This window comes from Amblyomma americanum, chromosome 1 (genome assembly GCF_052857255.1).
Source record: "Amblyomma americanum isolate KBUSLIRL-KWMA chromosome 1, ASM5285725v1, whole genome shotgun sequence".
NCBI classification, from domain to species: domain Eukaryota; kingdom Metazoa; phylum Arthropoda; class Arachnida; order Ixodida; family Ixodidae; genus Amblyomma; species Amblyomma americanum.
The window spans coordinates 504,308,890-504,333,879 of NC_135497.1; the positions used below are offsets into that span (position 1 = coordinate 504,308,890).

The 24,990-nt window shown below is 46.1% G+C and overlaps 1 protein-coding gene across 1 annotated transcript; it reads left to right on the plus strand.

Annotated features, from left to right (window-relative positions):
* Positions 1-16,182: 16,182 nt before the first annotated feature.
* Positions 16,183-24,259, plus strand: LOC144106498 (uncharacterized). Its single transcript, XM_077639338.1, has 4 exons — positions 16,183-16,295; positions 20,430-20,537; positions 22,896-23,070; positions 23,759-24,259. The coding sequence occupies exons 3-4, from the start codon at positions 23,036-23,038 to the stop codon at positions 24,255-24,257; spliced, it is 534 nt and encodes a 177-aa protein (XP_077495464.1). The 5' UTR covers positions 16,183-16,295; positions 20,430-20,537; positions 22,896-23,035; the 3' UTR covers positions 24,258-24,259.
* Positions 24,260-24,990: the final 731 nt, after the last annotated feature.

Below are 24,990 nucleotides of genomic sequence, written 5' to 3' on the forward strand. Positions count from 1 at the left end.
CCCCAGTCAGCACTAGCGCTGCTTATGTGCTCAGTACCATCCACTGCCCAGTAACTTACCATGGTAGAGAGCCACGCTAGGAGCGGATAATCAAAGCTTACTTCTCCGCATGCAGAGCAGCGACGACAAGGATGGCACAGTCTGCCCAACCGTCCACAAGTCCTTCTGCAATGTCAACGGAGCGGCGCAGTTCTTCTATGACCCGGACGAAGGATCGTGCCTATCTGCGACAGTGCAGAGGGCTCACGTGTGCAACCGCAGTCCGAACCAATTCGCCTCCATCGAGGACTGCTTGGCGGCCTGTGTCAAGGGCCGGTGGGCTCCTGAGCACCGTTGCGTTCAGAAGCCGCGGTTCGTAGCCTGCACTGCTGAAGACGCTCGCGGTGACTGGTGGTTCCACGACGGCCGCAAGTGTGTCCCATGGTCCTTTGCGGGTGGCAGATGCCCGCTGGCCTCGGCACCCGTCTTTGACACTGCGGCCGTGTGCGGCGCGCAGTGCAACGATTCGCGGACACGTCGGGAGCGGGGATGCCTGCTGCCGGTGTCACAGTTGTGCGAACCTTCGCAGCTTCGCCTTCCGTTTTTTGCCGCTCCGTCGGTGACGGATAAAGGCACCGCGTTCCAGTGTCACAGGGTGGAGTGGGAATTTCTGCTTCGACACCGATGTTTATTGGGCTCCAACGCCTTCGTCAACCGGGATGAGTGCCACGAAACCTGTCGCCGTCGAACGCGACAATATTGACTGTTTTGAAGCGCTTCCTACGGGAGTTGTCAAGATCGACATGAGCTCAGCTCATATATCTCTCTTTGTACAACAAAGTACATTATTCTTCGACACCTTGGAATTGAAGGCTTTTCTTCGCTTCCAATGTGGTAGCGTTTCTAAGAGTGAGTACCATAAATGATGCTTTTGTTTTTACACGTTCACAATGCTACCTTACTTTAGCGCAATTCAGATCTTTTCGGATGTCCAGAACGAATAATCGCAAATTTCATCATTTCGATTCAAAACCCCATGTTTATACATTACTGCAAGGGTAAGCTGACAGTAAAAACGGCAGAAATTCTACATAACTCGATTAGGAGCCACGTTCCTTAATTACTGACAACGAATACTTAAGAGGGGGCGCTTGGTTCTACAGCGTCACCTGCACAACATGTGTTGCCTGGACATACGACTCCGGGTGACATCGCAGCGCCTAGTTAGAAAACACATCCGGCTTTTCCGCCCATATCTGCCAAGGGTGACAAAGCGTTTGTGTATACCGTCACCGTTTCCATAGGCACGCCAAAGTTATGTGCAGCAGCTGTTGGGTTTTGCTAGTGAATCATTTTATGCTGTGTGAAAAATAACTAAAGTACTAATTCTTGTTCGCTGTGCTGAAAAATTGAGTGCTTACCTCTGAGTCTTGATATTGTTGTGCTTTATTTTTGAATGTTTTGCAATGTGCGCACTGTAGCAGAGCGAAAAGTTGACCATGTTTGTATTGGTATATTTTGATGGAAGGATAGTGCAAACAAGTCACGAGACACTGGAAAGCGCTCGCCGTGTGTGCCTTCAAATGTCCCGTCCTTTGTTTGCACTATTCCTCCATCAAATTGCTCGCTGCATACTAGGCATCATGGCAGGCCGTGAAATGCTTGCTATTGAAACATGATCCGCAAGAAGCCTGCTTTAAAATGCATCCGAAGTCTGGTCTTGGGTTCTTCATAATAGTTTAGTTTAGTTTAGGGGGGTTTAACGTCCCAAAGCGACTCAGGCTATGGGAGACGCCGTAGTGAAGGGCTCCAGAAATTTCGACCACCTGGGGTTCTTTAACGTGCACTGACGTCGCACAGCACACGGGCCTCTAGAATTTCGCCTCCATCGGAATTCGACCGCCGCGGCCGGGATCGAACCCGCGTCTTTCGGACCAGCAGCCGAGCGCCATAACCACTCAGCCACCGCGGCGGTCCAGGTTCTTCATAACGTTTAACCGCATAGCGCTAAATAATTTTAACAGAAAACACCATCAAATGGCATGAACAAAAAACTTCTATGCAAGGCTTCTTTAGATCCAGTTCAAGCAAAAAATGCGAAAGAAGGTGCCCGGCTCTCCCTTTGCATCAGTACTCTTGGAAGCCGAGCAAGCTGTCTGTACAAAAAGATCAAAACAACAAAATCATCGACGCCGGCACTAATTCCTACGCCCGCTATGGCCTCGTTCCTAAAATTTAACGAACGGTCATTTGGCAGTCGTTAAGAAGATCAAATCGAGACTCAACCTAAGCATGAAGAGTCGCATAAGTAAAAGTGAATAGCTTTAAGACCTTTGCAAACATCATACACGTGAAGTAAAAAATTATCTCAATTAGAACCTCTGATATCATTCTTGCAAAATATCACGAGAATTTTTTAATTTTTTGAAAAGGCTGGAGATCTAGAACAGGTTGAACCGCAATAGCAGTCCCAAAATATAGGAGTACTGCTGTTGCACCATTTAGTCAGAGAGGTTAGTCGCACTGCACGTGTTTCCTTTTTCCATGCAAACATCTGAAGTTCTGAACAATGGAGGAATTAAATGACGTCCTCGAATGCTGTTGAATTATTTTCATGAATCAACTGAAAGGAGCAGTGCGTGTGCAAATTAACCAGTATATTTACGTCGAGCGAGAAGCCGGGAAAATATTTTTTTTCAGATGGTCAGGGAATGTGAACTTTGATATACCTATATGTCAAAGGAAACTGCGGTGTAAACTAGCAGCAGGAAAAATAAGCTTAGGAAAAAGTTGGCTCATTGAGGAGGTTGGTCAAGTGCAATCTTTAACAGAGGTAGTTGGACAAAGCCGTCAGGAAAGCGAAGATCGGACATATAGGTTGAGCAAATCTAATTATTATAATTTTAATTGTAGTATCTTAGGGACGATTTATCGAACACGCCTCCTCAACGGAAGGCAGCCTTAATATGTCGTGTCAGTTCTCTCTGGGTGCAGTATTGTCAAACCGTTAATAATTTGTCGTCATTGTGGTCAACCGCTCACCTTGTGATGCTTCTGCACTGGCAACACCACTGATAACAGCGCAATTTCTGCGTACGTGAGACGCAGAAAAATTACTCCCGGTTCTTTGCGAAAATCGAATGTTGTGTTGTATCCAAGAACACATTTGCACCGGGCACTTCAATGATGACCACGTGACGGTTTGTGATGGTGATTTTGCCCATCCGCGGCAGGTTGTAAAATACCCGCCGTATTCCTCGCATTTTTTAAATATTTTTGCGTCCTTCCTATCTGCTATTCTTATCTACTTTTCTCGCTTTTCCTCCCAGCATAGCAGAGATCCGAAATTGCTTTATTATGTCTAGCTTGTTTTCCTTTGTTCTATTTTTCTTCACAGTAATGCTCAAAAGGCTGGCGACAGGGACATCAGGCGTCCTGAAGAATCTGCCCCTGAAAATTCAAGCAAGTGAAGCAGACATTTAGCAGTATATTCCATTTTTGATACCCGTAGCGCCATCTAGTAGCATACCAGACACCTGTTTCCTCATACATCCGGCTGTTCCTGTGTGTTCACTTCTCAGTACCCGTGGCGCCATCTAATCAATTATGGTGGAACCCTCTTTTCTCTACGGCTGTCACGAATTGATTTTCTTGGTACTGGTGCCGTCATCTAGTTTATTATCTTGGAACCCTTTCTTTCCTAAGCTTGAAACGCTGATGTTTGGTATCAAGCCACATATATTATTGAAATGTCCGCGTAACTTGGGTGTATCTGTCCAAGTTCGTATTTGAAACTTCCGTCCTGTTAAACTTTAATGATCTGATAACGTCATTTAGTTATAAAATTTAATGAACTCTTGCTCGATGTTAAACTGTGAAACAGCATTCTTCGGAACCACCGCACCTATATTTTTATGTCTGTATTTTAAAGTTGAGACACTGGGTGGAGTTGTCGGAAATATAATAGACTGTTGCCGTGAAAGGTCTGCCTGCATTGAGCTAGCGCTGTTCTTTGATGGAGCCGCCATTATTCTCGCTTTTAAATTTTCTCTGAATTTTAACGCGAGAGCATAAAGATTTTGCGCGACAGCTTGCTTTTGCTTTATGATATAACTGCGCATGTTCTTTGACAGAATACCAACCCTATAGAAACATAAATAAGGCGAGATTTTGTAGTCAATAATTGATAGGCGGACACACTGACGGTGGCTTTTTCACATTTGAAAGACGGCTAGTGTGAAAGCGTGCAGAGTCTTTGGGCGTATTTTCAGCAATTCTTGGTCACATTGTGAAACCAGGCAACAGGTACTGTAACCATGCGACCAGCATTCTTCTTCCGGCCACCCTTCGTCATTTCCATATACCTGCTCGGTCAACTTACTTCTTGGTCCTGGCGGCTTCGTTAACCTCGGTGACATTGCTCCAACACCTCTGTGAGGCAGGCGTGAGCCTTTACTATGGCGTAAAAGCGGACGCGTAAACGACTATCATGATGCCTTGAAGTGTGCTTTCAGACCGGATGTTGTTAGCAGTAACTGCACCAAATATGCAGACCCAGGCATCCACTAACGGCTCGAAAGATAGTCTCAATACAGCCAGTTGCATTTCCAACATGACGCTCATTTTGGTTTGCACAGTTGCCGAACTTAACGAATCGCACGAAATAGATTGAATCAACTGTTTCCTTCGGCAATGACTGCAGTGGTACGGACCTGCTAGAGTGCCGGAATGACGTCCAGTTCATGATGCTCTGGACATTCACCTTTTGCCCTCCTGTGGGTCGTAACCTAGGGACGTGTGGACTGGTCAACGAGCTAAAGTAGCGGCGCCTAATATCCTTCCGGGCGGGAGCTTATGATGCGCTTCCAACAGGTCCTGAACCTGCAGTACCTCCGCTTGGAATGTGTGCGACTGCGTGAAGTCTCGGTTGATAGACTGCTTTGAGTGCTCCAGTGAGGCATATTCTGCACGATTGCTTCTGCACTTCAAGCCCTCCTTCCCCAATCCTCGGGAGGAAAGCAGTGCTCAACGTGCACATGTTAGGACTGTCATGTACACTGTGCAGCGGTTCCAGTTCATCATCTCCGGCCACCCACTTCTTCCAAAGCGTACAGGAGCTCTTTTGCAAACCATCCCATTATTACACATACTATATTTGCGTCTTCGTTGCACGTGTCTCAAGATGCTGGATGTATTCGTGAATGCATGACAGAGAAAAGCGACGCAGATGAACTGTCCCTCTAGCTGAGGAAGCTGCTTTAATATTCAGCCTTCTAGCGGAGCTACTTTTCTTCGAAGCGTTGCTGCTATTTGGTACCGCACGCCAACGAGGCCTGTGGCTTGTTCCATGCACTTTGGAAGCAGCACCGGTGCGGACATGAGAGCGCGCATGTCTTCGAGTGGCAGGCACCCGGTCCATAGATGGCATTCATACATCGTTATAACTTGTGCTAAAAACGAGTTCGGCCCCGCCGCGGTGGCTCAGTGGTTAGGGCGCTCTACTACTGATCCGGAGTTCCCGGGTTCAAACCCGACCGCGGCGGCTGCGTTTTTATGGAGAAAAAACGCTAAGGCGCCCGTGTGCTGTGCGATGTCAGTGCACGTTAAAGATCCCCAGGTGGTCGAAATTATTCCGGAGCCCTCCATTACGGACCTATTTGTTCCTCTCTTCTTTCACTCCCTCCTTTATCCCTTCCCTTACGGCGCGGTTCAGGTGTCCAACGATATATGAGACAGATACTGGGCCATTTCCTTTCCACCAAAAACCAATTATTATTATTATTATTATTATTATTATTATTATTATTATTATTGAAAGACTGAAGCAACCAGCAACGTCGGCGCATTCACTCTGCAATACATCTTTAATGTGGCGCATGGTTTGAGAACTGATCTTTTCAGGACAGCAAATTTGTGGGGCGGACCACTCCACTGGGCCAGTCTATGTGCCTTCAAGAACGGTGACGTCAGGGCTTGACTATAATGTTTGGCGATTAGAGCGAGACTTTGATTTGAGCTAGTTGGTTGTAGCATGACATGGTTTAGGCAAAAAGCGTACAGGCGCTAGAAGACGGAGACAGCACACACACACAAGGCAGGACTTGGCGATTACTTCCTTTAGCAGTTCTTTGATACACGAAAGAGCAGCGGTATTACCGATACATGAAATGGGCGCCACCGCGGTGCCTGTCCGCGGCGGTCGAATCTCAATGGAGGCGAAATTCCAGAGGTCCGTGTACTGTGTGGTGTCAGTGCACATTAAAGAACCCCAGGTGGTAGAAATTTCTGGAGCCCTTCACTACAGCGTCCTCTGTAGCCTGAGTCGCTTTGGGACCTTAAACCCCGATAAACAATACACCGATACATGAAATGCTCTTTTTTTATTTCAGATGTGAGGCTGCTGGAATCATTTGGTGAAAAATAAATCATATGTGTCATTTGCGCATGTAGCGAAAGACAACGAAAACTAATGCAAGTACGATGCCGCTAGAGGTGGACTTCCACCTCCAACCAAGCTTTCATGATTTTCAAGAGAAACCGTACTGGGCATCATTCTTACGACGAGGAAAGTTCAAAAAATGGTCAATACACTTTTGTCTAAGCACACGAGAACAGATTTTGTTTCCCTGGGCATCGGTATATCATGAAGATTGTTCGGTAGAGGAGACCGCGGAAACGCTTGTCATCACTACAGATACTGCTTTGGTTTGTCGTCAGAAAAGTAAGCAAGATTCGCTAATGAAAATAAAAAAATGATTGCGGCTATCATGGCGGTTTGTTTCTAAACGTTTAGGTTTAGACTGATATCAGAACCTTTAGAGATTGGGCTAGTTTGTTGACATAGCCCTGCGTAGTCAGTTTGTATGCATTCATCAGCAAGAGGGGGCGGAATAACGTATAATAAATAGAAAACAAAGTTTATGGAGATTTGCACGAAGACATAATCATTCTCCCCTTATCCTCCCCTTCACGCTTGCTTATGTCACAGCGCCCGTGACGATAAGACGTAAAGTTTGCCTTTTAGAAACGCGGAAAACTACGGGGTGATGATATACTTTCCGAATACTTCGCTTATCGTCATTGCCCCAATAATTCATGCGACAGCGTGCTTCTGCTTTTTTATTCTATTGCGCATGCCCTTCGCTAGAACACCAACCCTCAGGGCGGTTATATAAGGCGCGTGAATTTCTTTTCATTCATTGATAGGTGCTCACACAGACGGCGACTTGCTGACATTTGAAAGAAATCGTGTGTGAATGCGTTCAGTGTTCTTGAGCGCATTTGGAGCCATTCTCGCGGTCGCAACGCGGAACCAAGCATCACGTATAGTGACCATGCGTCGAGCCTTCCGACACCGGCTACCAGTCGTCACTACCATGTACCTCCTCGGCCCACGGCCATTCGAGCTGGATTATAATGGAATCGAATGCCGGAACTTCGGCCGTATGCCCCGTGCAGTGATCTGCGAGAGCCGTGGAGTTGAGTTTCCCCTTCCGGTGGCGATGTGAGGAAACTACTTGAAGATGAAATCGGAGTTTCTTGATGACCCGGTGGTTCTACTCGCAAACATTCACATTACTCAAGGAAAGGAGAAGGTTAACTATTTATTTACAACATAGGTAAAAAAAACGAGAAGAAACAAAGCAAGGAGAAAACTATTTACATGACTAAATCGTGGATCAGACGAATTCAGCCCCCGCTCAACCCAGAGCACTTGGTTTTAAACCCTCTGTCTCCGCCCTTAGCGGGGACAGCAACCAATAAGATAACCAACGACCCATCTCGCCAATCAGTGGTTAGGGAAAGGAAAATAAGGTCCGCCCACTGATCAGAGATTGGGGAAAAAGGTCTGATTAAAACATTTGGGAAGGAGGTTTCGAATAACTACACAAACAACACAAATGCGACTTCCGTTCCCACGCCACCCACGGCACCACAGACGCTAGAAACATGTGCCGACGAGGCGATGACTCAGGTTGTTGACAGCAACAAAGAGAAGACAGTCGTTAAGGGAAGTAGACAGTCGTTACAGGAATAGTGGGCTTCCGGTCACTCGGCTAATATCTCGTGCGCCCCCGAAACCTCGTCATTCCCCTAACAACCACATGTCGTTAGCTGTACTTGGTTCGCGTTTTTCCCGGCGGGTCATCCCCGTGACGGCGCGGCGTAAACGAGGACGTCCGCTGCACAAAGGGGCGGCAGGGATGGGACGGGCCCCTTTGTTGGGGACTTCCGACCCCGTGGGAGCAGCTTTCCTTGCGAATACAAGATCAACGAGTTCGCGGAAAGGTCAGCGAACTCCACACCTCCCAACCAAGAATGTCACGCGGACACTTGCTGTCAGTGTGACATTAAAGTCCGTCCACAAGGTTCCAAGCAGCATTGGGCACACACACATACACAGCCTCAATTCGTTCCGTGCACACAAGGTTCGGACACCAATCTGCACATTCCAGAATCTACCATGTCAGATCGGTGCGCCAAATTGGCAGAATGATTTCTAGCCACCTACATCTAGAAAAAGAAGATGTTTCCTTTTAGCTTTGTCCACAAGATTGGACCAAAATTCCAATTTATCCGGCACGGCGCCGGTTGTGAAGGCTACCGCCGCTATCGGGTATACATCGTCGTTTTCATCAAAAGCAACAAAGCTCACCAGCTCCCTGCATTCTACCAAGATTGCTGCTGCCATCGTGTCTGCGTTCTCTGCCTCTTTGAATTTCACAGTTGGGATAGGCCTGTCACCGGCTACTTCACATGCAGTTTTACATCGCTCTTCAGGTAGCGCTAGCTGCCTGTACGGCTGGCAGCCGGCATTCTCTTCAAAGAAAACCATGCCCTTAAGCAATCTTTTCTCCCATTTACCTTGACCAGCTTGCTCCCCCTCTTCTCGTAATGAGGTCTTATGCTTCATGTTTAGACTTACAGGGATGAATGCAGTATCCGAATCTCCGAGTTCCCTACCTGCTGTGAAACTCTTTGCAGTTGTCGTTGGTAACTCCCAATCTGCTGCAGACACATTTGCAGCTTCCGGATCTGCTTGAAGCTCTACTGAAGCCTCAGGTTTGTCGCTAACAGATTCGCGTGGTGTTATGAAGTGCTCTTTCAAATCAGCTTTCTCATTTTCTTCCTGCAGCTTCACCTTTTCTGGCTGCTCCAGCAGCGCGGGCGTCTCAAGTGTTATCAACTTCCCTACACCTGGAGCTACATCTGCTGTCACTGCGCACAGTGTCAGCTCCAGCTGGCTAACCAACTCATCTTTGGAAGCTAGCTTACCATCACCTGCAAGGAGTGTGCCCGCTATCATATCCTGATTTACCTCTTCCTCGCGCGTTCCCGCCGCTTCAGAGTTAGCTCCGACCTGCTCTTGCACAATGTTCAACTCTTGTTCACGAGAAGTCCACTCCTGCGCCTCCTGGGTCAGCTCTATATATGCTCGCTCTGACAGCGCGTGCTTCACAGAAGTTTCTGACGCCTCTCTGCCTTCAGCGATCTGTTCTGGCACGGCACACAGCGTTAGATCAGCTTGTGCTCTTTGGAGAACCACACATTCCCGTTTTGTTATTTCGTTCTCTGAATCCACACAGGCTTCAGAATTTTGACCTTCGGATTCCAAGTTGCGGCATGCCAGATCGTCAACCCTATCTGGTTGACTGAGCTTATCAACAGCCATCTCCGACTGGGAGCTTGGTTTATCAGGCGCCAGTATCTCTACCTGAGCTGCTAGTTTGCACACATCTGTCCTCACCGCGGGAACATCTTGTTTTTGCTTTGAATTCGGGCAGTCAATCATCGAGTGTCCAAATTTCATGCAGGTATAACATTGAACTGCTGCGAATAAGACCTCGCTATCAACTTTCGCCCCCTGCCTTAATTTCAATTGCATCTGTGCAAGGTTTTTCTTTTCTAGTTCAATTTGGAATTTCAAATTTTCAATTTCACTCAGCTGTTCAGCCTCCTCCTGCTCAACACGTCGCATCCTGCCCTCCTGATCATACCGTACGGCAGCCATCTCCGTTTTCCGTGCTATTGTTTCTAGCACTAAACACTACACCGACATGGTGAATTCGGAGAAAGCAGAAAGGTATCCCACCTTACTGGTTGCTCTCTGCCCCGGTGATCTCGTCGTCCTCAGTGATGACGACAGGCTCCTCGATGCGGACGACTTGAGCTCTGGATCTCTCAGCAGCTCGCTGACTCCTGCCTCGTTTGACTGGCTTGACTTGGTCGCCTGGTTACTTTTCAGCAGCTCGCTGACTCGAACCCGTTCGATGTGGACGCCTGGTTCTTTTCAGCAGCTCGCTGACTCGAACCCTCGATGGCTTGTTGTTGCCCGGCTCCTTCAGCTCCTAGCTGACTTGAGCCTCCGACGTCCTCTCGAACTCGACCCGTGATCCTGAAGCTTTCGACGTCAGTCTTGCGACGCAGCTTCACGTTTTCTCCTTTAGGACAAACAGCTTGTCCACCGACTTGTTCTTCTCACCTTCCGTCCAATGCCTTGAGTAGAAAGATGTTGCGATCCTGTGTCGACTGCGCCAGTTGAGATCCTGTGTCGACTGTGCCAGTTGATATCCTGTGTCGACTGCGCCAGTTGAGTTTCCTATGTGCTGCGCCAGTTGACTTTCCTGTGCCGACTGTGCCAGTTGAATTTCCGCTTTCAGGTGGTGATGTGAGGAAACTACTTGAAGATGAAATCGGAGTTTCTTGATGACCCGGTGGTTCTACTCGCAAACATTCACATTACTCAAGGAAAGGAGAAGGTTAACTATTTATTTACAACATAGGTAAAAAAAACGAGAAGAAACAAAGCAAGGAGAAAACTATTTACATGACTAAATCGTGGATCAGACGAATTCAGCCCCCGCTCAACCCAGAGCGCTTGGTTTTAAACCCTCTGTCTCCGCCCTTAGCGGGGACAGCAACCAATAAGATAACCAACGACCCATCTCGCCAATCAGTGGTTAGGGAAAGGAAAATAAGGTCCGCCCACTGATCAGAGATTGGGGAAAAAGGTCTGATTAAAACATTTGGGAAGGAGGTTTCGAATAACTACACAAACAACACAAATGCGACTTCCGTTCCCACGCCACCCACGGCACCACAGACGCTAGAAACATGTCCCGACGAGGCGATGACTCAGGTTGTTGACAGCAACAAAGAGAAGACAGTCGTTAAGGGAAGTAGACAGTCGTTACAGGAATAGTGGGCTTCCGGTCACTCGGCTAATATCTCGTGCGCCCCCGAAACCTCGTCAACCCCCTAACAACCACATGTCGTTAGCTGTACTTGGTTCGCGTTTTTCCCGGTGGGTCATCCCCGTGACGGCGCGGCGTAAACGAGGACGTCCGCTGCACAAAGGGGCGGCAGGGATGAGACGGGCCCCTTTGTTGGGGACTTCCGACCCCGTGGGAGCAGCTTTCCTTGCGAATACAAGATCAACGAGTTCGCGGAAAGGTCAGCGAACTCCACACGTGGCATAGTCCAGCGCCTCCTCGCCGTTTGCGCCTTGATGCTGACGAAGTTCTCAGCCTTGCTACCAGCTGCACACCTCGACGGTGACGGTGACGCAGACATACACACGCACGCACGCACGCACGCACGCACGCATACACACACTGCTTTTTCGCCGAAAGAGAACTACACCGCTTACATAACTAAAGATAATCGAACCTGAAGCAGCCAGAAAGAAGCAAGGTAATGGAGAGCGCCTCAACGCCACCGCCGAGGTACAACTGACGACGGAGGCGCCCCAGCATCGAGAGCGTCGCCAACGGAGAGGCGAATGGCGCGCACCGACTACTGCTGTTTCGGACGAAGTTCTTGCTAGGAAACCCGTGCAGAATAGAGAGTGGTGGAAGCATCACTGAGGCATTCGAGAATCTTCAAACCGAGCCATCGTTTTCATTGTAAATACAGCATTTTCCCCGCTGTTTTACCATTTTCTATTTCTGTTTTGTTCGGCCCGAACTGAATGGTCACCATACGGACAGTGCGACTGGAGGTTCGTCATATGTCAACCAAGTCCGAACGAATTCTTACACAGTCGCCGAACAAAGTACGTACAGCCATTCCGTAGGACTCGCCTGTACTCCTGAAAGTGCTGTTTTTGTCGTTGTTGTTGTTGTCTCAAATACGATGGCGCATACCCATGGTGGGGGATTAGCCAGGGTTTGGCACAGATCAAAAGAGGAAAAAACTCATCCAGATTTATCTCAAGAGTAAAATGAAGAGCTAAGCTTCGGAGGCGTAAGAATGCGACTTCTTTCTCTATTGAGGTGTTTAGAACGGTGGCGAGGCAAAACAAGCAACGCTGCATGATTTGCAAGTAAATATTGTAAGCGGTGTGCTTTTTACACGCTGGTTTTTTTACATTTGCTGAAGCTTCTGAAGATGACACTTTGCTCCAACTACACTCTCTGCGCAGTACCTGCATTCTTTATTTGATATCTTGTCCTCTGATCTTGTTCTGTAATTGTGATTTCATAATAACCTTTTGTATTCTCCCCTTCCCTCTGAAGTATTCCGCCCTGAGGGCAAAATAAATCAATCAACTTGCTTTGGATAAGTCGATAGTGCACACTTACAATGTTAATGAAGTGGATCTTCCTCCAAAGGGAATCGCTCATGAGCACACCGCCACATTTTCAACAGACTGCCCTACACTTCTTTTCTTCCTGAATTGTCACTGTGTCGTGATGTTAGAACTTCCGTATTTAGTTGGTACGTGGAAGGCAAAACAGACTACACTCCCAATATGCGATATGCTAAGGAGTGTAACATAATTATACTTGTATTAGCTTCCCACTTAGAGTCATTCACACATTTACCACATTATTGAATATCCGCGACCATATAGTATTAAGCTCCTTGGCTTTCTTCTTTCTCACTCTCTCTCTTGCTCCCGATAGAACGCATTAAACGGCGGTAAACTGTATCCATAGATGGTAGCCATTATTATTATGGCCTTATAAAACAAAATATCAGAAGTCGCATTTGGCCGCCGTGCGAGGCTTAGTAAAAATACATTTAGATTGGCAAAATAAACTAAAAACGTAAGTAAAAGAAGCGCTGAAGAAGAAGAAAAACACAAGACGGGTCGCCATGATTTTGCTGCTTACTTGCGTTGGGACGCTGCTGGCTGCGATTTTCGTTGGTTTGTACCACAAGCCATGGCCTTTCGTCCTGCTGGGCATCTGGCATAGGCAAGCCGAAGACGTCCCTGGACTTCGGTGTCTAACCGCCTGTCATGACCCTCGTGAGGATTCACTCATTCGAACACTTTGCATGAGGCCTTTCTAGACGTCGCGGCAATAGATAGGAAAGATTCCTGGACAGTTTACCTCTAACGCCAGTAGGGGTTCTATATCAGAATCGTGTAATAACGGCAGAAACAGGAACCGTTTCTACGAAGTAAACCTTGATGTACGAGGTAGGTAAAATTAGGGGATCTCAAAGTGTTAAGTTGTTTCTTGTGTGTATAGTGCGCGCGCCCAACTGCCGCCAAATGGAGACGGACTTTTACATTTTTTTTTGTTTTCGTGCCTAGGTCATCAGTCAAAACGAAGTCACTATTTCAGTAAGGAAGGGAGAAAGCAGACCGTCAGACCTCAAGTTTTTCCTCGCTTATGACCCACTTGTGCCGCATAAAAAAAAAGACTATGTATAGAAAGGATGGGTGTTTTCAATTTTTTTTATTTCTCGATATGCACAAATGAAATTTTTAAGTATATTAAAAATAATTTTGTGACCACTCAACCAATATTCAACTGTTATATCTTCAGAAAATTGTTTTGTAGTATATGCTTTTCTTGACAATCTTGCTAAATGGCGGCCGAGTTTAGAAAATGTGGCAGAAGGCTTGCTCAACAATCATCGCATTCCTAGCAGAGTGGTAGAGGTCGAAACGTTCTTATAATCTTGATTGCGAGAGGCATACATTTTGATTTTGAATTTTTATGTTGCAGCGTTCGTTGATATATCTAGAGTTAGAAGAAAATTTGGCACAATTCACTTATAATTCAGCATTTCGAAAAAAAAAGTATTTATCTGCCCTGTGGTCCTATAAAGTAATAATAATAATAATTGGTTTTTGGGGAAAGGAAATGGCGTAGTATCTGTCTCATATATCGTTGGACACCTGAACCGCGCCGTAAGGGAAGGGATAAAGGAGGAAGTGAAAGAAAAAAGGAAGAAAGAGGTGCAGTAGTGGAGTGCTCCGGAATAACTTCGACCACCTAGGGATCTTTAACGTGCACTGACATCGCACAGCACACGGGCGTCTTAGCGTTTTTCCTTCATAAGAACGCAGCCGGCGCAAGAAAATAAACGGGGTCGACATAAATTAAACTGTTCTGAAGAAACGTCCTCTGCAAGGTGATTATATCTAGGCAGAAAACCGGTAAGGAGAAAAACGCCCGTTGTGCGAACGTTTCCCCACAGTGCACAGCCACCGCGGTTCGCGGTACAATTTCTTTTCTACTTCCCCGTCTACATCAGCAGTATTTCAGCAGTGTACTGAGCTTTGTAGGCGTTTAGAAAAGCGAGCAGCAGTGAAGCCTAATTACTCTCACCTGTTGCCAGATTCTGAATAGCGCAACTGCGCTATTACTTTGCAGCACAAGTAGCGGCACCTTTACCACCCACCTTGGACTACGTCCACGAAGCCACCGGGCGAGTCGATTTTCGCAGCTTCGAGAGCGTCACCCAAGCCCTCCGGGTGGTTCACTCTGCGAAGGAAGCCATCCCTGTCGAGTCTCTGACGATCATCGTGCCACTGCTGCTCAGCCTGGTCCTGACGGGGTGCGTGTGAGCCTTCTGACATTTCGCGTGGGGAACGCTATCCGGAGACCGTTTAATGAATTCAACGTAAAAAAATCGGTAACTTTTTTTTGAAGTGCATTACTAATTCGTACAAGCTGTACTATGTCATCACAGGTAAGATTTGAAGGAAGAAAAACAAACATAAGCTTTTGGCGCTTCCTTTCAGTAAAAAAAAAAGAAGCCTATCTTGCTTGTGCTGTCGAAAGAAATATGCGTTAATTTTTAGAGCTGCTGTATATCCTTGCAAGAAGTTTACAGGTGATACACATTTGAGTGCTACACAGTCGCGGTGCCTCGGGTGGGTGCTCTCCGTGCTAGACAGATTTATGGCGGGCCCGAGAGATGGCGCTTCTGGCGCTAGGTGTGGAATCGGCGGCTTAGTTACGGAGCGAGTCCCTGCACGCACAGCCCCGCGCGGGTATAAGGTGCTGGTGGCAAGTTATACGCTAGAGAGGGTATCACTTTGTTTAAGCTGAGGTACCAATGTTGTTCACAGCTTCAGTTTTCTGCCTCGCATCAGGACTGAAGGTGGTCTCGCGGTGTGGCAGCCTTGGTTGCTGGGATTCCGTAGGCCATACGAGTATCCTCGACAGTAATAAGAAGAACCGGCCGGATGCAGGCATGTGTATGGTGGGCCACATAGCAACGAGAACGTTGGATGCAAAAGCGATGCTGAACTGGTGATGCTGAACAGCTGCCCCGAGTTTCGCAATTTAGGCATATACCTATAGCGTTGTGTATTAGTTTTCTTATAAAAATCTCATTACAAGCGTTTTGGAGACGTTTCTCTAAACACGGTGTGGCGGCAAAATTCCCCCAAGCAGCTGGAGCTTTCAATTATTTTCTTCTTACTTACAGATCGCTTTAAATTGCAAGAAACTAGAAAGCCTCAAACCTTAATCATTTCTAATAGATACCCTTTACCCTGTTTTTTGAGCTCTGTATTACGAACGTCTTCCAGTAGAGATTTTTGCAAGCACTCCATACATGAGTGCTCTATGTCCAGCTTGAATGGTCAACATTAAGAAGTTTGGGGGTCCCATGGAAAGAAGATGAACGCAAGAATGCTTCGCTTTAAAACTAAGATTACTTGCACATGTGATTCACTTCAGTGGAATTTGGTTTTCGACTTCTCCTTGCCTATATAAGAGGCATAGCAAGGATTCTTAATTGCCGTCCAGTTATATTTGAAAATTCCCTTATATAGAAACAAATCAAATGTAAGGCATAAGACATCAGAAAGTTTAGCATACCACTAAATCTTCACCATTTAAGGTGCAAGGTTTTAGTAAATTACAAGATGTAGATAAAACCTTTAGAGTGTCCGTAATTCCCACATCGCGTCTCAAAAAAGTGTGGTCGACATCGCAGGTTGTGGTGGTACAAAAGACGCCAGTCGTCATCAACCACGTCAGCGGATTCCCGCACATCCTGCAGAAGCAACTCGTCCCTGCACACACTTCAGGAATCTGATGAAGCAAAACACCGGCGCCCGGGTAAAGCTATACTTTAGGATTTCGCACAGCTAAGGCGTGCAGTCAGCACGAAGAAAAATAGTGCCACAAGTGAAGTACGGCTGGAAGGGGGGAGTCACAATTCGCGAAAATTCAATACAACAGGGACACCCACAACGAGTTTAGCAGGAGAGTTCTAACTTCTTTGGCATGGGGTAGCGGCCCTATGGTTGGCAGCCATCTTTTAAGAGAAAAATTTTGCTTCACACGTTATTAGTGAAGTGTGATATAGAACTGTGATATAGCATTTCTGGGGATATGATTTCAATGACGTCCTTATGCTGCTGTACGCTTATGCCTTTTCATATCAGACAAGCCAGTTTAGCGTGAATAAACCGTCAGCGATAGCCCAAAACTGGTTCAGCAAGTCGACACCGCTGCTTTTGACAAGATGACAAGTTGTGAACTTGTGTGCAGTCGCTCGCTGCCTGATAAACTATTGTCTACTTCCCTACCCTACCTCCCTACGCCCAGTTACACTTTCTCATGCTCTCCCACTGACCATTCTACGTGCCTGCTGCACATGTGCAGAAACAAAAAGAAATCAGCTAAGTAGCACCCAATCATTAGAAGCAGAGCACGGAAGAGGGGCGGACTAATTTCGTTGACCTTTTCTTTGCGAGGCTGCGCTCTAGATAGAAGATTCTACCGGCTACGGTATGGCTATGGCATTAGTCAATACGGCCGATTTGTTGCTCTAATTTACGACGAATAAAAGAAGAGCGACGTCTTAGCTGGTGCCGTTCAGTGTAAGCCATATGGCTGGCACTGACATGCAGGACAAATTGCGTAAACACTTTATCAGTACGAAATGACCGGCGGCGCAAACAAGGACACTAACAAGAAAGAGACACCACATGCTCACACTACCAACTGTTTATCGCGCGGAAAGGTGCTTGTTTAAACATTCAGCTCAAGCATGTAACATCGCGTTATCGCTCCAAACCCAGCACGTGGAAAAAAAAACATCAACATCAGGAAAACGAACAAGAAAATTTAACCCCTGCAGAAAAAAAAGTAACAGATCCTGATAAAAGGAATTAAAAAACTTAAAGGAGGGGGCCATCTTTTAGAAAAAACAGCGTCACACAATCGTAGCTATAGCAGAGTCCTACATGAGAAGCAAAAGTGGTCAGACACTAAAAAACCAATAACAAATAACAATCTTAGCGAAAGCAGAGTAAACAAATGAAGCAAAAGCTGTCAGAAACCGAAAAACTGCAAACACTATAAAGATAAACTCAATAAGTTCAAGTTCAAGTTCGTCTTTATTTACATCAGGAAGATGTAGGTAGGCCCGGACAGAAAAGTGATAAAAATTCACTTGAAGGAGTCCGGGCCCCTTCTACAAGGCAAAATACAACGAAAGCAACAGAGCTTGGTTAACAATGACGAGGTAGAAAAAAAAAGTTAAGAGGCGCTGCGAGCATATATTGTTAAAAGACAAAGAAAAGAACTTATACGCCCTAAACATGAACACTAAAGCTTTTGTACGCTTTTTATAATATGACAAACTGATTGATAGAATCAAGTACACATATTTAAAAAAAATGCTTGCGTATGTCAGCACATTTATCAAAAGGGACTGAAAGTCACCGCTCTAAAGCGACAAGAATGTCACGTGGGCTACTTTTTTCCACAGATATTCCTCTACTCAGCAGCTTATTTAATACATGTGGAACTGCAAAGCGTAACATAGAACGTCCGTATTCTGTACGACAGAAGGGAACGCACCAGAATGACTGATTTCGAAATGCATATGTTGGAATAGTGGCTTTCAGGCAGGATAGTTCTAGGAACGTATACTGGTGGTAGCGTATACACTTTATATCTCAGTGCTAAATGATATTCATATAGGTCATGAGCTGGTGTAATGTGAAAGCGCGTGAAAAATTCTGTGTGCGCACGGTAATCGACGTTTGCTATGTGCCGGACTGCTTTCTTTTGGAGCATGAATATTTTATTTATGTTGGCCTGCGTTGTATTGCCCCATACTAAGAAACAGTAATTTAAATGAAGGAGGAACAGCGTGTTGTAAATTAGTATTTTTATAGACGTCGGAAGAAAATACCGAAATTTTGCTTGCATTCCTACACATTTCGTGAGGCGACATAGAACTATACTAACGTCAGCGTCCCAGACCATGCTCTTACTGAAAAATACTCCAAGTGTTTTGGCCGTATCTACAATATCTATAATAGAATTCCCAATGGGAAACTGATGCTCTGCCATGATCGCCCTATTTCTCGCTTGGAAAACAACTGCTTTTGTCTTTTTCGCGTTTAGTACCAGGGAGTTTGCTTCGCTCCAGTGTTTGAGGGCATCCAACGCGCTGTTAATGGTTGGGACTAGAAATTCGAGACTATTACCTTTAAAGAACATGCTAGTGTCATCTGCGTAAATTACATATTGAGGCTTATTACTTATATTAACAATGTCATTAATGTAAAGAATAAAAAGTAAAGGTCCCAATATACTTCCCTGTGGGACGCCGGTAAAAATTTTCTGAAGAGAGGAGAGTTCATTTACTATGTGCACACAATGAAAACGATGTTGAAGATATGATTCGATGAGGAGGAGTGGTGTGCCACGTATGCCGTAGAGTTCAAGTTTCTTTAGTAGTTTGTGGTGAATAAGGTGGTCAAAAGCCTATGAAAAGTCAACAAAAATTCCTATGCATATCTCTTTATTTTCAAATGCTTCGAGAACTATTTCTTTTTGTGTTAGAAAAGTTGTTTCAGTGGATCTGCCTTGATCAAATCCGTATTGAGGTGTAGACAGTAACAAAGATTCTAAAAAAAAACTCCACAGACGGCCGCTAGAAAAGGAGGGCTGAAGAGTCGCACTGAACTTGATGTCACAAAAAACTATCCAGAAATGAAACTTGATTTGTACGGAGGGATATCGAAGAGTCGCTAACACAAATGCTTCCCTTCTTTTTAATCATAAAAGCCTCAATAATTTCAGTTGCCACCTGATCGGGACTCCTGCCCAGAATCTGCAGGGGTTGCTCGTTTTCCTGATGTCAGTGCTTTTTTCCCACGTGCTGATTTCGGAGCGATAATGCGATATCACATGCTTAAGCTGAATGTTTAAATATGCCACCTTTTCGCGCAATAAACATTTGGTAGTGTGCGCATGTGGTGTCTCTTTCTAGTTAGTGTCCTTGTTTGCGCCGCCGTTCATTTCGTCACGCACCAGCTCTCCCCTCAGGCTGTTATTCGGAAGTTACTTTATTAGTAGTTCGTACTTTCTTGCACAATTTTTCAGACACGATATAGAGCATGGCAAGCCAGCATACATGAAAACGCACTCTTGAAAGCTGTTTTTTTTTTACTTGGTTTATGGGGGTTGAACGTCCCAAAACGACTCAGGCTATGAGGAACGCCGTAGTGAAGGGCTCTGGAAATTTCGACCACCTGGGGATCTTTAACGTGCACTGACGTCGCACAGTACACGGGCCTCAAGAATTTCACCTCCATCGAAATTCAACCGCCGCTGCTGGAATCGAACCCTCCTCTTTCGGGTCAGCATCCGAGCGCCATAACCACTGAGCCAATGCGGCGTCTGCTAAGCTTCTTTGAGAGCAGGAGCAAAATCTTGCAGTTTTGGTGTACGATTCTCTTATGCTTCAAAAGGCGCGTAGCAAACACCCTAACTTGTATGTGTTTAGACGCTTATGCACTCTTAATTCAATAATGAAATAATGCAAAGAGGGCATTTGTTTTTGGATGTTTGTTGAAACGTGCAAGTATTACTGTCCTTTGCTCTGTGGTAATGTGGGCCACTCAGGCACAAATCGGATAAGTGATTACACCTTATAGGTTAAAAAATCAGAGAGTGCGCTGTTTCATTGATTTATTTAATAAAGTTTAATAGCCTCTGTTATCACTGGCGATAAGGAAATTTACTTTGCCGTCTTCAAAGTCTTAATTATTATGTTCGCGGCACATTTCTGCCAGTGGTTTGAATTTTTTTTTTTCTGCTTCGGGGAACGGTGTTTTCCTACCTAATGGTCGAGCTCAGTGTTATACATTTTTTTTATTGCTATTGCAGTGAATAAACAGAACAACTTCAACAAAGACGCATGCTGTTCACTGCCGCTCTCATGTCCAGGCGGTCCTACACTGCGAAGTTACAGACTTGGTCGGGGACGCCATTCGGTGCCGATCCCGAGCGTGCAATTCCCGGCGCTCGCGAATTTTGGGCCAGCAGAGAGCACAGGTACGTTGTGTCATCGCTTTGGTCAAAGCACTGACATGTCAGCTCCTCTAAATGCCATTTCACATTTACTGGGTCGCTGTAATACCGTGTTTCATCATGTATGCAACGCGCTATAGAGTTTACTGACGAGCACAGCATGCCCATTTCATACCACGTGGCAGTGCGTGCTACCACGTAGCACCATTTCCTGCAGAACAGAGCAATACAACTTGTTTTTCGTTGTGCTGTACAATGAGAAAGTTGGGAAAGCGAAAGAAACGACAATGCCCAGGTTCAACCTTTGTCAGATGCATAGAGCCTAAGGGTGGGCCTGTGGGTCTAATTTAGAGGCTCGCTATTCATTAACAGTGTTCTAGATTTACTAAAAATCAGAAAAGTTCTCTACAACGCCTACGAATTTCGGTGATGCTACAATAGCCTCTCTGCATGAGCTGGAAGCAATCCCCTTCAATTCATTGCTTTGTCAGCGGCTGCACATACGACATATGGCACGAAAGAGAAGGCTCTCGCAGGCGCTAGTGATTCTGGTTAGCTGATCCCCTATTAAAATCGCGCCTGATTTGCAGGCGCAAGAGCATTTGCACACACATTGGCAGGCTTATCGTGATTGCTGTAGAGGTAGGCAAGTGCCAGACATGTACCGTTCTCAAATTACAAGGTATGGTTTAGTACTTCGCTTCCCGTGATTTATGGGCATGCCTTCGGTTTCAACACAAACACCAGCAAATCGGGCAGTGGTGGTGGTAACTGTATCGGATCTGGTAACCAGGGTCCTCAAGACTGGTAACCATGCTGTGGAAGCCGGTCAGCCGGGTGGCTGATATAAGAGCGCAAGCGCCCAATAAACGCACTGTTACTCTGCACCTCGAGCTCAGCGGTCGTCTGCGTCGCATGCTATCTTGAACGACACATGGTGTCAGAAGTTCTTATCACGCCCATTCCCCGCTTCAACTGAGCCAGCGCAATGGAAGTACTACCGCCCCCTAATCGCCAACTGCTCTCCGAAGCGCCGGCGGAAAAGTGGAAGTAATTCAGGCAGAGGATGGATTTGTACTTCAAGGCAACTTCGCATGTGAACGGTTTCGCGATTTTAATAATAATAATAATAATAATAATAATAATAATAATAATATTATTATTATTATTAATAATAATAATAATAATAATAATAATAATAATAATAATAATAATAATAATAATAATAATAATAATGGTTTTATTTGCGCCTAATGAATACATGGCGCGGGAGACCCGCAGTAAAAGCTGTCACAAGCGACAGCTTGACAAAGCCGGAGGCCCCCCTATACACTTGACAGCATCATAGGCGCAATGAAACGGCATGTCTCATCCAAAAACAAAATAGAACAAAACACGAAAACATCTGCAATTACAATCACTCACAAGAACTACATAAAATTATACAGAAAATGTGGTAGAATGAAGTTAGAAAGCACTTACAAAAGCAATGAAACATTCATGTGCGATGGCAATGAGTTTAGCGAAAGTAACAGATAAATTAAGCACATTTTGCTTCAAATAAAATTCAGAACAAAGTGAATACAGACAAGCGGTACAGTCAGGGTAAACAACAACGTGACAGAGTAAACAGGAAGGGCAAGCGAAGTGTCCTAGTACATGTTGAAATACCGGCGGAGTGTTTTGAACGTCACCTTTTCAAGTTGGATATGTTTATGATTTAAATCATTTAGTAACCGGGGTAGTTTATTCTGTATTGTTTGTAGGCCGTATGTTGTGCGAAACGTCCTTACTTTCCAGAGCTCCGTGTGACGTGTCTGGCGTGTAGTAGTGTTTGGTTGTAACCTGGCTAGACGATGTAGAAATGAACTGTTGCTAGCGTTTTCATTCTTAATTGCCTTGCAAAGGATATAATCAAACAGTTTGGTAACAGGAATTATGTTGTATTTGGGAAATAGATGATACGTATGTGAATAAAACGGCAGATTTTCTATTACTCTTACAAACCTTTTCTGCAACTTGTGAAGCTTCTGCAAATTTCCGTAAGTTGTCGTAGACCAAACTAAGTGACAATAATTGAGTCGGGAGGAGAATAAGGTATTATAAAGTAACAGTAAGATTTTTGGTGGTAGTAAATTGCGATTGCGGTATACTAGCCCAATTACTTGTGCTAGCTTAATTAGCATGCTGTCCACATGGACATCCCATGACATATTCTGCTGAAAGATAACACCTAATGTCTTAATGTCGACGTAATAGTGGAAACGGACCATTGACCACTGATAGCCATTGCCCAGAAGAACCTGTCAGACATGCCTCCTCGCCTGCAGCGTTTCTTTATGTGCCTCATGCCGTTCAACATTTCTCTGCTGTACGTCCTAGGGAGAGACCTTGCTCTGGCGGATGCTCTCTCAAGAATCCGATGCGACAGCGATGAGCCACCTGAAAGCGAACTAGAAAATGTGGCCACCCATGCAACGGCCGGCCTCTCCACTCTCGTCAGCGACACAACAGCCAAGCGGATGGCAAAAGAAACGAGTGAAGACGACGAGCTAAGGCGAGTCACTGAAGCCCTACAAGATGGGCATAGCGTTATAGTTCAGCCAGCTCCTTTCGAAGCTCAGCTATCAAGTGTGGAAGGCGTACTGTTGCGTGGATATAGAGTTGTCATTCCGAAGTCCCTAGAAAAGAAATGTTGCAGCGCCTACACGGGGGCCACTTGGGCGTCGGAAAATGCAAAGCAATGGCCAGAGTATTGATGTTGGCCTGGTATGGCAGCAGAAATAACTGAGAAAGTTTCCAGGTGCCAAACCTGCCACCGTTTCGCTTACAAGCAACCAAGTGAACCCCTAATGCAAAGGCATTGTCCCGCATTACCGTCGGCTAGGGTAGGCGCGGACTTGTTCGAGCATTACGGAACTACCTTGCAGTCTACGATGCCTATTCCAATTACCCTGAAGTAGAGCCGCTTTCTCACACTACTAGCCACTGTGTAATAGAGGAGCTGGCCATGATATTTGCACGTCACGGCATGCCGCTTGAAGTATGCACGGACGGCGGACCACAACTTTCATCGCAGGCATTTCATGCCTTCGCAGAACAGTTTGGATTTGCCCATGTTGTTTCTAGTCCCGGTTTTCCACGCTCAAACGGTTTGGCAGAGAAAGGGATGAACTTGGTGAAATGTTTCCTCAAGAAGGCGCTATATGTGAATGAATACTTTTGGATCGCCTTCTTAATTACAGGACAGCACCACTCGAGGCCGGACAAGCCCCGTGCGAGCTACTCATGGGCAGGAGGTTAAGAGCGAGGCTGCCTGACTTCGCAGACCGTAGGGCACCAGAGGTCAAAAAGCACACCCAAGCCCACCCTCAGAGACGTCCACTAGAAGCACTCGGCGAGCATGACACCGTTAGGCTGCTCGACAAGGGAGGGTGGACCACAAAGGCCCTCGCAGAAAACGCCGTCGCCCCTCGCTCATACATGGTCCGTAAAAAAGACGTGAATCAGCTTCGTCGCAACCGTCAACATCTGCTGCGAACAAACGAAGAGTTCGACCCCTCACTGGAAACCATTCCTGACTGTACGGAAGACAGTGCTAGCGACTGTGCTTCTCTTCCAGGCTTGCGGCACCACAGGAGTCCCTGGGCAACTCGAGCCCCACGTGTGACGATCAAGCCACGGCTGCCCACACGCCTCAAGAGCATCCTGAGCCAGGGCAACATAGTCCTCTGGAAACCATAAATTCCGAGCCGGACGACGCTGGGCTTCGCCGGAGCACCCGGTTAAGGAAAAAGCCCACCCGCCTCGTGTATCAAAAGGACTTTCATCAAATTGCTTGAATCGATCTGCTGTTGTATTGTGCTAGTTTTTTTCTGTTTTTAGAGGGAGAAAGATGTATCGGATCTGGCAACCAGGGCCTTCAAGACTTTCAACCATGCTGTGCAAGCCGGCCAGCCGGGTGGCTGATATAAGAGCGCAAGCGCCCAATAAACGCACTGTTAATCTGCACCTCGAGCTCAGCGGTTGTCTGCGTCGCATGCTATCTTGAACGGCACAGCAATGACTTTTATTTTCAAAAGGAATGGTGTGGCGTAGGGTACTGGAATGCTAAGACATTGCTATAGGCTGACAGACACATACACAGGAGATAGCCCTGGACCACAGATGTATGGAGTTCGCACTTTTCTTCCTTAGACAATAGCATCAAATGCGAAACACAGGGGTCTTTTTTATCTGAATGAAGAGGCTTTTACAAATATGATGATTCTGGGTCATTGAGGAAGCGCACGTACTAGGATTGCGCAGGCAGCACTTGCTCAATGAGTGGTCGTTAAATTGTGACATATGATGCGCCTGGAGACCTAGAATCTTTAAAACCTCTGACACACTCTACGGCCGCTTCTAAGTCAACCGAGTTGTACTGGGTTCTTGCAGGGCGTGGTGCTTGGCTTCACAGCGCGAAGCGGACTACCAG